Source organism: Pristis pectinata, chromosome 11 (genome assembly GCF_009764475.1).
Source record: "Pristis pectinata isolate sPriPec2 chromosome 11, sPriPec2.1.pri, whole genome shotgun sequence".
Classification (NCBI taxonomy): domain Eukaryota; kingdom Metazoa; phylum Chordata; class Chondrichthyes; order Rhinopristiformes; family Pristidae; genus Pristis; species Pristis pectinata.
This window is the reverse complement of record NC_067415.1, coordinates 52,649,442-52,665,804: the sequence shown is the minus strand read 5'-3', so window position 1 is coordinate 52,665,804 and position 16,363 is coordinate 52,649,442. Positions and strand designations below refer to the sequence as shown.

General features: G+C 38.7%; 1 protein-coding gene across 6 annotated transcripts in view; it reads left to right on the top strand.

Moving 5' to 3' along the window:
• tdrd3 (tudor domain containing 3) overlaps positions 1-16,363 on the top strand; it is a 75,452-nt gene that overhangs the window by 11,126 nt on the left and 47,963 nt on the right. For all 6 annotated transcript variants that reach the window (XR_007957147.1, XR_007957146.1, XR_007957148.1 and 3 more), the window contains exons 2-7: positions 930-1,014; positions 4,092-4,157; positions 11,040-11,200; positions 13,230-13,371; positions 14,030-14,101; positions 15,879-16,025. Coding sequence is in view for 3 of the 6 variants with exons in the window: in XM_052026097.1 (XP_051882057.1) it covers positions 930-1,014; positions 4,092-4,157; positions 11,040-11,200; positions 13,230-13,371; positions 14,030-14,101; positions 15,879-16,025 (673 nt within the window). In the remaining 3 variants the exon portion in view is untranslated. The remainder of the gene's footprint in view (positions 1-929; positions 1,015-4,091; positions 4,158-11,039; positions 11,201-13,229; positions 13,372-14,029; positions 14,102-15,878; positions 16,026-16,363) is intronic.

Below are 16,363 nucleotides of genomic sequence, written 5' to 3'. Positions count from 1 at the left end.
CAATTTATTTTATGTTTAATTTGTTTCAAGTCTAAGATAGAAACAGTCTTTTGTACTTGGTGAAAGTGCCATGATGTTAGCCAGAGTTTGTAATACTCTTAATTCTGTCCCACATCGGGACGAGAGATTGTTGAAAAGTTGGAGATGGCTCCTACTGGAATTTTGATAACTGTACAGGTACATACTGAAAACATCATTTTTTCTTTACTGGTTAGTGGTAGTGAATGCTGACAATTCTAAATCTAGACCATAAATTTAGATTATCAGTGTTGCCCTTTTGATTATGTTGACATTTCCATTTTGCTTCTGTATGTTTAATGAAAAATGGCTGCTGCGGCCAAACAGGAAAGTAGAAATCATTTTGTTTCACTGGAATCCACGTTTCATGTCTTTTCCCCTGCTGCCACCGGTGTCTTGGGCTTTTTTTTTTATGGAAAGCACACGCCAGCTTAATGCTGCGAAATTGTACGTGGCTTTTTTGAATATTGTATTTGCAAATTAAAGTGACAATACTATACTAAAAGTTGGTATTAACTATCTAAAATTTATAAACAAATCTGATTTCTTAATTTTTACTTCAGTTGGTAAATCCAAAATTTCCACAACTTTTTTTTTCATGTGCCTTGAGAAAGTGGTATTACTTCTGCATCTGTGGAGCCATCAAATACTGCTCCACAGGAAGAGTGCGGTTTTGTTTAGTAAATCAAGGCTGTCTGTTTAAAACCATCTGCTATACAACTTTTTTTGAAGGAAAGTATTCCTCGGGTCTTGATCAAGAATGCTGATCAGTATAACTAAACTAATAGTGGTTTTTCAATTTTCAAGTTCATCCACAAAAGAAATGGAATGGATTTGCTTGAAAATAATTAATTTATGGATACTAAGGAGTTGCTAAAATATCTTCTATAAATGTATTTTTTTTAAACCAGGTATCTTTCTCAAGAAGGAATTGAAGCCTGTACTAGTTTGTCCACAAAATCTGATGTAAAAGATATCATTCGTATTGCACTAAATGTAAGTAATTGAGATGTTTGGTCATAACTTAATTCTTTGTGGTGTATGTTTGATTTAAATGTGTTGCTATTTTAGTAATAGCCACGTGTTTCCACATGAATTTATAGCCACTACAGGTGGTTCTGCTATAATGAATGTTTGCATAACGCAAATTGGTTGTAATATGGAGAAACAAAGGACTTGCAGATGCTGGAATCTAGGATGGAAAAACACGATGACACTGGAGAAACTCAGCAGGCCAGGCAGCATCCGTGGAGAAAAGCAGGTGGTCAAAGTTTCGGGTCAGGACCCTTCTTCAGGACTGAAGATAGGAAAAGGGGAGCCCAACCTATAGGAGGGAAAAGCAGAGCAGTGACAGGTGGACAAAAGAGGGGAGGCAGGGTAGGCACAAGGTGGTGATAGGTAGATGCAGGTAAGAGAGTGATAGGCAGGTGTGGGGGAGGAGGGAAGAGCAGATCCACTGGGGGATGGGTCAAGGGTAAGGAGAGAGAGGGGAAAAAAGAGACTGGGAATGGGAAGAAAAGAAGAAGCATGGTGGGGTGGGCGGAATTACCTAAACTGGGAGAATTCAATGTTCATGCCTTTAGGCTGCAAGGTTCCAAAATGGAAAATGAGGTGCTGTTCCTCCAGTTTTCCCTTTGAATTCCCTTTCCACTGCCAGAAGGAGGCCAAGGGCTGTCATATCAGTGATGGTGTTGGGGAGGAGGGGGATGGTGGGGGGCGGAGGGAGGGAGGAGGGAGGAGTTGAAGTGACTGGCAACGGGGAGATGCCGATTGTTCTAATGTGATCTATGGATTAGAGAACACTTTCATTACGCAGTTGCATTGATTATAGTGTGATCATGAAAACCTGTTTAAATCTGTGCTTTGAAGGCAGCTGCAGCCAGTGCTGCTATCTACAACTTTCTTTAAGGTAAGGTTTCTTAGGAATGTAACTATTGTTTCAGAGCAGAATCACCTGTATTTATTTGTCTCTTTACTATAGGGTATTGGTAAGAATATACCATGTCACATTTTTTCAAAGAATACTTGATTGCATTTTGTTGCCAGTATAGTTTAAACATGATTAATTATATACTCATTTAGAGTGCAGAAATAATTTGGTAAGTCAGATCCTTCTGACTGGCTGTCTCTTGTATGTCAAAATGTGCATGAGTATCATTAGTTGTTTGAGTAGTGATTTTTTTCAGTGTTTAAATTATGCCTTATGATTTGTACTTTGGAATGAGTTGAAATTCCACTGGACTGGTAATAACTTCTGTTGGTCTGTCTAAGACTTTTTCATCAATGGTACCCCAAATTATCTTGCGAAGAGGTCCTTGTGGTTTCTTTGATCCCATCCATTCCCCTGGTTTGCCATCTTTTAAGAAGCATAGTCATATTCTCTATTCTGTTGTTTGCAAGTATCAAATGTCCAAAATGTGTCAGCTTTTGTGTTATCTTCATGGCCTGAAGGGAACAAATAGGCTTTATTTGACCCAAGACTGAATGGCTGGCCCTTCTTGATGTTGGTGTTATCTTGAACAATCGTCTGCATCACCCCATCATAAATGAGTTTCTTCTTTTTCCTCCATCTCCTGCTTTTGCAACCATACCATGGATGTCATTGTATACCATCTGGCTATCTGATTCCTACAAAAAGCTAAAAGTACTTTAAAGCAGGTTTCTTTTAATCCACCATACTGATTTTTTGTGTGTGGTGAATCGCAATAGATGTAAATTGAGAGAGATTTTGGAATTATCAAATGTCGGGTAATACTAGTGTGAGAATGAGTGGTAATTGTACCTTGATTAATGTAACATGAAAAAGAGTATGCATACTCCATTTTGAAAGTTGGTATAGGGCAGAATTTCCATTCTGCCTATCCTGAAATGGATCACAATTGTTCTCTTGTAAGATCAAGTCATTATTTGCTTTTTATTCATAGAATCTTAAGGGGGATGGGGTCATTTTGTATTTTAAGGTATCCAATGTAGATTGGAGGACATATTTCATGCCATTAAGTAGCAAGAATAAAACAACAACAATCACTTGAGGCAGTAAACATCTGCTTTCATAATGGAAATTGAATGGCATGGGTTTGAGTTTAAAATTGTAGCACTCCTAACAACTTTTGAGTTAATTTGCCATACAAATATGCTACCTGGTTAAGTGTCAGCTTCAGTGGGGTTCCCACCAACTTAGTTAACTGCTTTTTATTTGTCCTTTGAGTGAAAAGAAAGTTTCTTGACCTGCTTTGGTTTTTTTTGCCAGTTAATGAACCTTCCACTAATGCAAACAATTCCTTTCCAATCATGAAAATTTAAGTGGTCAAGGACTTCACTGGCTTCTTAAAGCTTGTCAAAGAACGGTCTTCAATATCTTATCTCCATACCATGCTGAGCAAACAAAAATGGATTTTTAGAATGTTCCCAATACTCTGTGGAGGCCAAGTTGTTGAGATTGAAGGGTGAGGTTGCAGTGTTCAGCCAACAGCCTGCAATTTTTTTCCAGTCTACTTGCTGCCACGGTTCACCTGATGCCCCATCTTGATGATGTTAGAGTGGATCTTAGAAATTAGCTAACATTTGATGTACTTGGGGGTGGGGTGGGGGAGGAAGAGAAAGAAGATTGCAGTTCGAGGAGAGAAACAACTTGATGGATTATTGAAGCAGTATAAGTAAAAAGAAGCCAAGGAGAGAAGCGTTGCAAGGTGGTTCCACAGGAACTAAGTTTTAACATTGAGAACAACAAATGTAGCTCACTGTGGCAAATAAAGTGAACTACTTGATCAAAGAATTGAACAGAAGCTGTAAAATGCCATGTCAGCAGCACTTGGTTTTGTTTTTAATTATAAGAGAACTGTAGAATCTTCACACTTACAAATATCTTAATATTTTTAATGAAAATAGAAATCATTGTATCAAAAGACTGAAATGCCTACATTTAACAATCTTAATTAATTTCAGGAACCTTTTTGAATAAATGTTATAACAAGTTTTACTATATTATACAAATACTGAGTTACAAACATAAAGAAAAATCTCAATTCTTTCAGTGTACTGGTCTGAATTTTTTTCACATGTTTGTCCTCCAGAGTGATTTAAGAGCCATTGGGAAAAAATTTCTTCCAAATGAAATCAATGGTGGACGAATGGAACAGGTAAGATTTGGAGCAAAATATTTAATTAGCTGTCTTGTTTATTGGTGCATGGCTTGTGCCACCTTTTATGGGCAACTGGGTTATTCTTTGCAGAAATTTGCCCTTCCTCTGTGAGCTGTTGAGATGTCTCTAAAATAGTCACTTAGATAACTTTTCCAACAAATGTCAAAATATTTGTTTACTCATGACTTCTTGGTAATTCATTACATCTTCATATTTGAATGGGATGTCAGTGGCTTAAATTGTCTATTGTAAAATTAATACTGCCTCATAAGTGCGGGGATATTATACTATCGTGCAAGTTCACTGCAAATTATCTAAGAATTAAATAGACATAGTGCTGGATTACTTGAAAAGAAAAGCTGCCATGCAGTCCTGCACCTACCATTTTAACCATTGCATGATGCAGTACCAAAGGCATTCTTGGAATTTAGCAAGTTATTCAGCATTTAATTGTTTTTCCTTTTGTTTGCAAATAAATACGTATTATGGTCTAAGATAAATTTTAAATGGTTCTGCCTTTGAAGCAATATTTAACATTGGTGTGATAACAATTTGATGTTGTTAGAAAACCACAGTCAAATCAAGAGGTTCAAGTGTCAGAACAAATAAAATAGCACAAGTAAACCATCTGACCTCTTGTGCGTGCTCTGCCTTTCACTAACCTTTTTAACTTCTGTGTCATTTTCCTACATTAACCCTCTGTCCCTGATTCCCTAAATATCTAACAATCTACTGATCTCTAACTTTAACAGGCTTGGTGATTGAGCTTTCCCAGCCATCTTGAATCCTTGGAATTCCCTTATTCACTATCTCAGGGTGAAGATATTTCTTTTTAACTTTGTCTGGAATTGCTAACCCTTTGTTTGATACTGATCTCTGATTTTAGACACCGTAGCCAAGAGAATATCAGCTCCACAACTATCATAACAAGCTCCTGAAGAATCTTTGAATATTTCCATGAAATCATCTCTTATTCTTAACTCTGGTGAATAGAATCCCAATTTGCTCTGTCTCTCCTCATGTGACAAACCCATACGCCAGCGACCCGGTTTCAATTCCGGCCACTGTCTGTAAGGAGTTTATATGTTCTCCCGATGTCTGCGTGGTTGTCCTCCGGGTGCTCTGGTTTCCTCTCACATTCCAAAGACATACGAGTTAGGAAGTTGAGGGCATGCTATGTTGGTGTCGGAAGCGTGGCGACACTTGCAGGCTTCCCTCAACACTCTTCGCAAAAGGTGTATTTCACTGTGTGTTTCGATGTACATGTGACTAATAAAGATATATTATGCCAAGAATCAGATGGGTAAACCTTTCCACACTCCCGGTCTGAAGAGTGTGTCCTCCTTTAATTAGGGAGACCAGTCCTGTGTACAATATTCCAGGGGGCTGCATGTAGTTGGAGCAATACATCTTCACTTTATCCTCAAATATTCTTGCAATAAACACTTTTCTTATTTCCTGCTGAGCATTCATTTAATTTCAGTGATTTGTTTAAAGGATGCTTAAGTCTCTTGGAACACCAACATCTTTCAGCCTCCCCTTTTCTTTCCTCTGGTGTTGAGATGAGCTGCCACATAATGACTGCTGAAAATTAAAGCTACTGTTGCAGAATTAAGTCACCATAATGAAGTTGTCACAAATAACGTTGGTTTACCTCTTACTAGTTTTTGTTGGAAGAAAAACGTGTTAGTGCTTTTATTGCTGTAAGCCTCTCCTTTTTCTATAACTTCAAGATCTTTGTGTAATATGTGCACAGTTGCATGAGCACTAGTTGTGTGTGACCTGTGAAGGTGAACATAAGCTAGTCAAATGATGTATGGAGAAACATGGCCAAAACTCAGCCCATAGTGAAATTCTGCATACATACATTCAGCTGAATGCTGCTCATTTGTTTCTGCCAAGGTCTTTCCATTTAATTTATCATCCATTGTGGTAATTGCAGCATAAAGTTGAAACTACATTAAATTTCTGACTCTAAAATGAAAACTATTCAATATTGCTTTTGTATATGTGCATCAATATTTGAGATTCTCAACATGATGAGAGTGCAGTTAGAAAAGGATATAGGATCCTGAGATTCAGAGGCTTGGTTTTGTATGGTTTACCTTTAAGCATCTACGTACATGAGCTGTGTCAATTTATATTTCCACCAGCTCTTCAAAAAAAAATTTGCTCCTCAGAAAATTTGTTGGTTCCCATACATTTCTTTCAAAAAGAGTTGCAGCCATATTCAGCCACTTGAAAGCAATTGTAGAAAAGGTACAGCAAATAAGAGGAAATTTATATTTTAAATCTATATCCCAACATTTTTTATCAATAGGGAAGACAGGTTTTGTAGTGAAATAGTAAATGTGTGTCCTTACCACTAGAGGGTGCTATAGCATGCAATTTGTCATTCATGTATGGGCATTTTCTTAGAGCCACTTAAGTCTTTCGGATCAAACACCAGTGAGATTCAGAAATGAATGGATGAGATTGTGAGAGATATGTCAAGTTATTTTGCAAAAATCTTGCACTTAATGATCCACTATCAAACAGCAATACCCCATTTCAAGGTCATGCAGTGACCATAAATGGCAGTATGCAGCTCGACTGGGATAGTTTGCAAGTTGTGTTTTTTTTTCACCCCAATTCAAATCTCCTTCAACTTTTTCTTTGGAAAACAAAGCTATTCAGCACTAGATTCAATAATTCACTTGGAGATTACATCCTTCTCCCTCATGGTCATGGTCAAACAGCACAAAAGCCAAACTTTGCTACTTATTGTCATGTTTAAAGCAAATGATGGACCTAGATTCAGTCAGGTAACTGATTGCTGGGTGTTCAATCTTGTATACAAATCTTTAAAGGATACAGCTAAGTTATGTATGTAAATAATGTAGCTACATACAAGAAATAGATTAGTTATACAGCACAGAAACGGGCTCTTTGGCCCACCATGTCCATGCTGACATCAAATACCCATCTATACTTAACCCATTTACCAGCACTTGGTCCATAGCCTTGTTCTAGATTGTTCTGCTAGCTGTTTCTGGTTGTGTGGTGTGTTTCTTTTTGTTGGTGGGGCTGTGATTTTTGCTTGCTGTGACACATTCAGAAGAGAAGTTCTGCCCATCTTTAGGGGCAACCTGACACAGCTGACAGATCTTTTGGGCCAGTGGGAGAATAATATTTGTAAGCTAACTCTTAACATTTAAAAACTGAACCATTTGTAAGCTGAACAGACTATGGAAGCATTGTGGCACCAACATCTGGAGGAGAAAGGATAATGTGTTCCCATGTGGGAAATTGGAGTGGGATATATTACATTTTCTGATTGAACGTGTTCAAATGATGGTGGAAGTAGAACTGTGAATGGTGGGAAGTGGGCATATATGACACCGGTGAGGAAAAACTTGTGTAGATGGAGTTCCAGCAGGCTTGTGTAAACTGAATTCAAACAGGACAAAGTAACCAAGTAAATTTGATGGTGAACTTATTAGGGAACAAGAAGTGAGTTAAGAAACAAAGCACTGCAGATCCTCAAATCTAGATGAAAAGCACTATGATGATGGAGGAATTCAGCAGGCCAGGCAGTATCTGTGGAGAAAAGCAGGCGGTCAAGGTTTCAAGTCAGGACCCTTCTTCAGGACTGAAGATAGGAAAAGGGGGAAGCCCAATATATAGGAGGGAAAAGCAGAGCAGTGATAGGTGGACAAAAGAGGGGAGGTGGGGTGAGCACAAAGTGGAGATGGGTAGATGCAGGTGAGATAATGATAGGCAGGTGAGGGAGAGGAGGGGAGAGCAGATCCACTGGGGGATGGGTCAAAGGTAAGGACGAAAAAAAGGGGGGGGGGGGTAGAGAAAAGAAAGAGGCTAGGAAAGGGAAGAAAAGAGGCATGGTGAGGGGGGGGGGATTACTGAAAGTGAGAGAATTCAATGTTTGTGCCGTTAGACTGCAAGGTTCCGAGACGGAAAATGAGATGTTGTTCCTCTAGTTTGCGCTTGGACTTCTCCTGGCAGTGGAGGAGGATGAGGACTGACATGTCTGCAGTGGATTGGAAGTTGAAGTGACTGGCAACAGGGAGATGCAGATCGCGGTTATGGATGGAGCGTAGGTGTTCTGCGAAACGGTTACCGAGTCTGTGTTTGGTCTTGCCAATGTAGAGGAGGCCACACTTGGAGCACCAAATGCAGTAGATGATATTAAGGGAGGTGCACCTGAAAGGACTGTTTGGGTCCCTGGATGGAGGTGGTGTAGGAGCAGGTGTGGCACCTATGGCGGAGGCAGTGGAAAGTCCCTGGGGTGGGAGCAAGATGGGTGGGGAGGGAGGAGTGAACTAGGGAGTTGCAGAGAGAACAGTCCCTGCAAAAGGCAGAAAGGGGTGGGGAGGGGAAGATATGTTTGTTGGTGGGGGTCCCTTTGGAGATGGCGGAGGATGTGTTGGATACATAGGCTGGGAGGATGAAATGTGAGGGCAAGGGGGACCCTATCCCTGTTAGGTCTGGGAGGGGTGGGGATGGTGGCAGAGATGCGGGAGCAGATGAGGTGGAGGAATTGAGAAAAAGCAGTTCTTAATTTCTCTGCCTCCGCTGCATCTGCTCCCATGATGAGGCTTTCCACTCCAAGATGTCCAATTTCTTTACTGAACATGATTTCCCCTCTATTGTGGTCGAGAGAGCTCACACCTGCATCTCAACACTACTTGTCTGCCCACTGCTCAAGGACAGACCCATGGACAGTTCCAGTTCTTGCCAAGGCCAGCTTGTGAACTTTTGCAGTGTGCTTCAATGGATGGATCTATAAACTTGGGTGGTTGTATGAAGTATAGTAAGATCAGTGTACAAGGAAAAAATGCAAAACTGCGCAGCTGTTTAGCTGTTGTCAGTACTTGAGCTGTATGAACCGAACACTTTGTGTGGGGGGGGGGGGGGAGAAAAAAACAGCATGTGATTAATCAGAGCCATCATGATTTTATGAAGGAGAACTAGCACCCAAGTTGAAGATGCAGAGGATAGGATAAATAAGGGGAGACAGTGGATGGTCTATATCCAGATTGAAATGACTTTTGCTAAGATTGTGCATGTGATTTTTGTTTAAATAAGGGCTGAAAGGGATAGGGTCAGTACACTTAGATTGGCTGAATTGTACATCAGTTAGTATATTCATAGAGCACCACTAGCTATCTGCCACTCGCTGTTGGCTTGTCTGTAACTTCCATGTATGCACATTGAAATGTGGAAACTGGAGATGAGCTGAAGGTCGGATATTAGTGTATTAGCAACATTTTAAAAACAATTCCATGGCCTTTGACAGTGCTTGTGCACCACAATGGATCCATGATGATCCAGTGCATTAGTAAGGATTGAGAATGGATGAATGGCCGGAAAACTGTGCAGGAATAAGTGGGTTATTACAGGTTTGGAAGTCTGTAAATTGTGTGGCTACAGGGACCATTATTGTTAACTTCATCACAGTTTAAATATGATTTTGTGCTTTAAGTGAAAAGAGATTTTAAATCTCGACTTAGAACCATCAGTTTAGATAAAAAGACTGAGGAGGCTGTTCGGCATTTACTGGGTGATTATTCACAGCTTAAAATAGAGGGAAGAGGATGTCAAATGTAATACAATGTGAGGAAAACAAGGGATTAGTGTCTTTGGGAACGACAAAAGCAGAATAATTACTTGAAAAATCGTGGGTGATCTTTTATTTCAGCACCTCTTGAGTTCTCTAACTTCATATTCCAAGATCACATTTACATTATCAGCAACTGAGTCTCCGTAGCCTCTCAAGCTGGAGAATTTCAAAGGTTCACAACTCACTGATGAAGAAATTCCTTCTGGTCAATGTCCTGAACGGCCAGCCCGTTATGTTATGACTTGGAACCCTCGTTCTAGACACTCCAGATGATGGAAATATTATCTCTGTATCTACTCTGTCAAACCCACTAAGAATATTGCAAGTTTCTTTGAGATTATCACTTGTCCTTCAGAGCTAAAGGGAGTTGGGGACCTGGTCTACTTGAGTACTCTTCAAGCAACAGACCTACTACCCCAGAAATCAATCTTGTGAATTTATGCAGCATTTCTTTAATCAGAAATATATTCTGTAGTTTGGGAGTTCAGACCTGTGCACAGTATTCCACCAGGGTTCTCAGTAATTGAAACAAGATGCCTTGACTCATTTGCAAATACTTTTGCAATAAAGTCCAACTTGCTACCAGCCTTCTTAACTGCTTGCTGTACCCACACAATAACTTTCAGCGAATTGTGTATGAGATATCCAGGTCTCTTTCAACCTTTCATCATTTTGGGGGTGGTGGGGAGCAGGGGGGAAGCTTTTCTGTTTTCCCATCCTAGTGGACAATCTTGCATTTTTCTACATTTCATTACATTCTATTGGTCATGTTCTTGCCCATTCACTTAATCAGCCATGTCCCCATGAAAACTGCCTGCATCCACTGCACAGCCCACACTACCACTCAGCTTTGAATCATCAGCAATCTTGAATATAATTTACTCTCTTCTCTCTTCCAAATCGTGGTTAGAGGATTGTGAACAACTGCGGTCCCAGCACCTACCCATGTGGCAACCAATAGTCACAGCGTTCCTCCAGTTTTCTGTCCTCAGTCCATGCCAGTATACTACCCCCAATACATTGCACTTCAATTTTGTTCAATGATCTAGTGTATGACAATTTATTGAAGGCTTGCTCTTTGTTTTATGAGAGATGTTTCGTATTTTGTTTCTCTTGGCCTTGAGTAATCTGCTGAAGTGGGTAATGGAAAATGATTACACTGCTAGTCAAGTTAGTATTTCTATTTGTAGAAAGTAAAATGTTTTAATGTACAAATTTCTGATCTCTAGTTTGAATTCTAATTCTTTTATAACAATTAGCTTGAAGGCCCATGTGTCTTACAAATTCTGAAGATCAGGAACATCTCTGCTCCAAAAGATCACGAGGAGTCACAAGCTGCACCGAGAATGTTGCGGGTGCAGTTAACAGATGGGCACGTGAATTGCATAGGCGTAGAGTTCAGCCAACTATCTAAAATAAGGTAAATATCCTGTTTTTTTTATTGTAAATCTTCATTTTCTATTTTTTTTATTTTCTGTGCTATCTCTCTGAGCCAGAGACAGCATGGAAACAGACCCTTCAGCCCACTGAGTCTCTGCTGACCATCAAGCACCCAGCAGGAAATAGCTGTGCACCCAGACAGAGAAGAACACAGTATTTTCTCGTACGATGGAGGCCATTTGATCCTGGGTGTCTATCAATACCATGCAATACTAATTGCTTGTCCCCAGCAGTGCACCATATTTGCCATGCCAGCTTGCATGAATCTCAACTCACATCTGTGCCACTTGCCCTAACCTGTCCAACACTGGCCCTTGCAGGCAGCCACTGTATTTTGCCTTGATGGCTCACTTCCACCAAGCAATCTGGCAATGAGATTCCTTTAACTGTTTCATTGATGTGGAAGCACCAGTGGAGGGCTGAACCCTCAGCCAGATTCATTGCAGAACAGCACACAGAAGCAGTGAGGGCAAGGGTTCACGTCAGGTTCCCAGCACAGTAGTGCTGACAGTAATGCATCTTGAACAATCCCTTTTACCAATGATTCCACTTGCACTCTGTTTCAGGGAATGCATCCTGAACATCAAGTATATTTGCCTATGTACATTTGTCTGTGTATTTGACAATTCGGGATAAGTCTTTAACTGGGATGTTCTTTTAAAAAAAACTGAAAGCCCAATATCATGTTCCATTGTAGAGGAGATTAAACCAAGTTCAAATTGCAACTAGGATATTCTCTTTGTAAAACAAAATGGATATTTCCTAGAGAATAGTTCTTTTGTCATCAAAACAGAAAATGCTGGTAATACTCATTAGGTCAGGCAGCAACTGTAGAGGGGGAAAACAGTTCATGTTTCAAGTTGATAACTTTTGATCTAAGTTTCTTTTCTCAACCATCCATATGAAGGGCCAGAGAGGACTTGGTGCTTTATTCTGTTACATGAGGACATGCACAATAAATTGGCACTGATGGTGGTACTTGATTGTCAGAAGAAATTATCTTGCCACCTTTGTGTTCAGACTGAAAATTGAGTTGATGTCTTATTTTCAATTTCTCCATGCAAAGGAATAATGATGTGGTTAAATTTGAACTCTATTTAATCTATATGATTGTAGGAATTGATGTGCAAATGTCGCTGAATTGGAGTAGGAAATGTACCTTTTTTTTATTGAAGCGTTTGTAAGATGAGCCTGGAATAAAATGAGAATTGTTTTTGGGTATTACTGTAATGGTAAGCTTGACATTGATGGATAATAAACTTCAAATTTGTAAATAAAGTGCTGTGGTAGCTCTGAATTGGTAGTTCTGAATCATGAGACCACAAAATCAAATTTTAAAATTAATTGTATTGAGAACTTTTGATAGATGTAACCCTGGATTTCAAGCGTGTTGATCCTTGCACTTGGAGAAGTATATGGGCTGCATGGGCTAGCTACCTTATTGGTTGGGTTCTTCTATAATTTTTTTGTTGGAATGCTGCTTCCAGTACATGAAGTCGTTTTCAAGACTCTGATGAGCTGATAAAACAGGACATTGTGTAATTGCTGTAAACAATGTTGGATGTCATTAGTGAAGGAGGTAGTACAGTAAAAAAAATACTTTTTTATTTGTTCTTTAACCTATAACTTGATTGTTTAATTGGGATAGTTACATTTTCTTAAAGTTCTGATGTTCACCTTTGATTTAGAAAAGAAACTCACTATTCTTTTGTTTATATCTTTAACTTGTCATATACACTATGTTTGAAAGGACTGCATTGTCGTGTGCTGAAATTGATGTTAAATTTTTATTTCTATTACTGGCACTGCATACATTGCAAAACTTAATTATGCTTAAGATCACATTGTATGAATCAGTAGAAATGCTGCTAATGTTGATATTATGAAATGCACTTTTTTTTCTGTTAATCTGTCAACATTATTGAGCCAATTATTGAAATGTTACTTAAAATTTAAAAACCAGATCTGATTTCATGTCTAATTTTTTTTGCCAATTTGTTTCCCGGTAGCCTCAATACCCCACCTGGAACAAAAGTAAGATTATTTGGAACTATTAAAATAAGAAATGGATTTCTGTTGTTACACGACACCAACGTTCTTGTACTTGGTGGTGATGTGGATCAGCTAATTGAAAAATGGAAACTGCAAAGGGTAAAGTAACATTAACATTTCTAGCTTCAAGAATTCTCAATTTCTTTGCCAACCAAGTTAAAAGTAGGACTAATAATTATGAATTGTACATTGTCAATGAAGATGCAAGTTCAGTTTTGTGGATTTTCGAAAGAAATTATCTGCTATCAGTGACAAATCAGAAAGTAACGCATAACAATTAAAGAAAACAAATTTGTAGAAATTGCTCAATCAATGTTGCACGTCTATTGGAATAGTCACATTTTGTTGGCTGAAGAAATAACAAATTAATGTTTTGATTAAAAAATCTACTGGAATCCTAGTTTGTGCCATGCTTCTCACGTGGATCTTTTCATTCTCAGCATTAAGATTAAGGAGTGATATTAAACTGTCAGAAGTTTTTCACAGTAAGACATGAAAGCATTCTCTCATGTATACTTGAATCAATTAAAGTAGCTCTTCAATGGCTGAGCATTTTAAAATATTTGAAAATTAATAAGCTGTAGCTTTGTGTTCAGTTTTACTTTTAGAACATCATCTTTTAATTCTCCATGTCTACTTTTTACCAAATTTTTCTCAAACTTTGAATTTAATTAGTCAAAAGAAAATTAGATGTTCACTTTGTTTTCATTGTCTATTTGAAGAGCAAGGATAATCTTGTTAATATTTTTCCCCCTAGAGTTTGGCAAAGTACAATAGAAGTAATATTGGAGCTGAAGGTGGACCACCTCCTTTCGTCCCCTTTGGGCAGGTATGATTAAATTATGCCTTGCTTACAGAAATCCTCAACTGAAAAACAAAGACCTTGCATTTATATGGTATCTTCCAAGTACCTGGAATCTTTGCATAATAGATTTTGGTCGCTCTTGTTTTGCACGCAGCTAAATATATATCGGGTACCACTAATTCAAATGAATTTCATATCCATTTGTTTTAGTGATTGTAGTTGAGTTGTTGGTCACCACATCAGCAGAGGAATGTTCTCGTCGTATGGTGCCATCTGGACAGGCAGATGTGATCATAGTTTGTTACCTTCTGTGAATGTACTCCCTTCATATTTTAGTGAGAATAATGTGCTCCTGAAAATTAAAAAAACTGTAGATGCTGAAAATGTAAAATAAAAGGAGAAAATGTTGGAAATACTCAGCAAGTCAGGCCGCATCTGTGAGAAGAGAAACTGAATTGATTTCAGGTAGAAGACAAACACAGAAGGTCAGGTATCATCTTTCAAGTTCAAGTTACTTTATTGTCATTCACCCATATGCTATAAAAAACATATGGAGGAACGAGTCCCCCAGACTCTCTCAACGGAGGACAAACATAAAGTAGTTGTTAACATTTCAGGTCCAGAATCCTTTGTCAGAACTGGGAAAGAAGAGAAAGAGACAAGTTAATTTTCAGTAGGGGAAAAGGTGGGGAACAGATGGATAGAACAGGGATTATCTCTGATCGGGTAAATCTAAATGGGTAAGTGGGGTAGTTACAAGTACATTAAGTTTCTTTGACCATATAATGTGTTGTAAGTGGCAAGGCAGTGGGATGTGCCAAGCAGGCTAGACTATACCAATAGAATAAGAAAAACTGGCCAAAATAATGGGCAGAAATGGCCAGTTCTGAGAGATGGAAAGAATGAATAAATTATCTAAAGTTGGAGATGTTGCATATTATTCTATTTGCATAATCTAGTCTGCAGCGCATATCCCAGTCTCATTGCTCACAATCTATTGTGCAAGGAGGCTTAATGTGCTGGAGACTGTCTCCATAAACCCATTTGGACTCTCCTTATGAGATATTAGTCCCCTCTTCCTCCTCATTTGAGGCTGAAAACTAACTTGTTTTTCTGTCTTTTCCACTTCTGACAAAGAGTCCTGGACCTGAAATGTGACCTGCTTCTCCAAAGGTGTGGAATTTGCTCTTTTTATTTCAGATTATCAGTTAACTGTGGTGGTTCTTGACCTCTTTCTCTGTCCCAATATTCAATTAATCATTTTCTGTCATTGATGCCACCACCAAACATTTTTATTCTCTTCATCCCCGTCCTTTTTTTTTGCATCATCTCTGCTACAGCTAGGTCTTCCCCTCTTTCTCCTTCAACGCTCTCACTTTCCCACAGCTAGTTGCCTTTTGACTTGTTTGCTTCTTACTGTCTACTATTCAGAGTCTCAAACTTCTAGTTGTCCTTGAAGCTTACCACATTCATTGCTCATTATGCAGACAGCTATACATTAGATGATCAAATGCAGATGTGTGTCTGCCAGTGGCACACATTTCGATGCATCTGCACATCTGACCTGAAGCTTTTGATTGGCACTCCCCATAATTATGTGGGGATAACTTGGAAACGTGACATGTAATATATCATTTTTCAGTTCTCATTAATAGACATCAACTTGAAGTGTTTATCTGGATCAACCCATTTTTTTAATTTGTTTTATTATTTTGAAAGTTTGTATTTTTTTACCAAGTAATGTCTGTTGCTTAAGATGTAATGTTTTCATGTTGTACCTTCCTGTAATTTTTTGTTACAGAAATGCATGTCTCGTGATCAAGTTGATAGCAGAGAACTTGATAAAAGGAAAACACTACAAGTTACTAGCACAAATAAAACCGGGGGTGATGATGAATTTGAAAAGCAAAGGACTGCCGCTATTGCTGAAATTAGCAAGAATAAAGAGGTACCATATAACACTCATGATTGATAAATATTATTTTCTACGGCTGATCAAAATGTTCAAAATTGCAGGTGGGCCTCAAATCGTTATTTTGAAGATGCTGTTTCAGATTCTATTTCTCACATAAGCAAGCTTAGTTTTGTGTGGGACTATATGAGAAGGTAAATTTTATGGAGAAAGCGTAGACTGAGTAAAATGCTTTTATAACTTCATTTATTTGATTTTGTGGTTTGCGTGGATTTGGTGCAGATGTCTTTTGCTCCTTTTAATTGACTGCAGCCCAGGTTAACCAGTCTTTTTGTTCACCATCTTGGCTTTATTCACTGTTGCGTTTGAAGCTT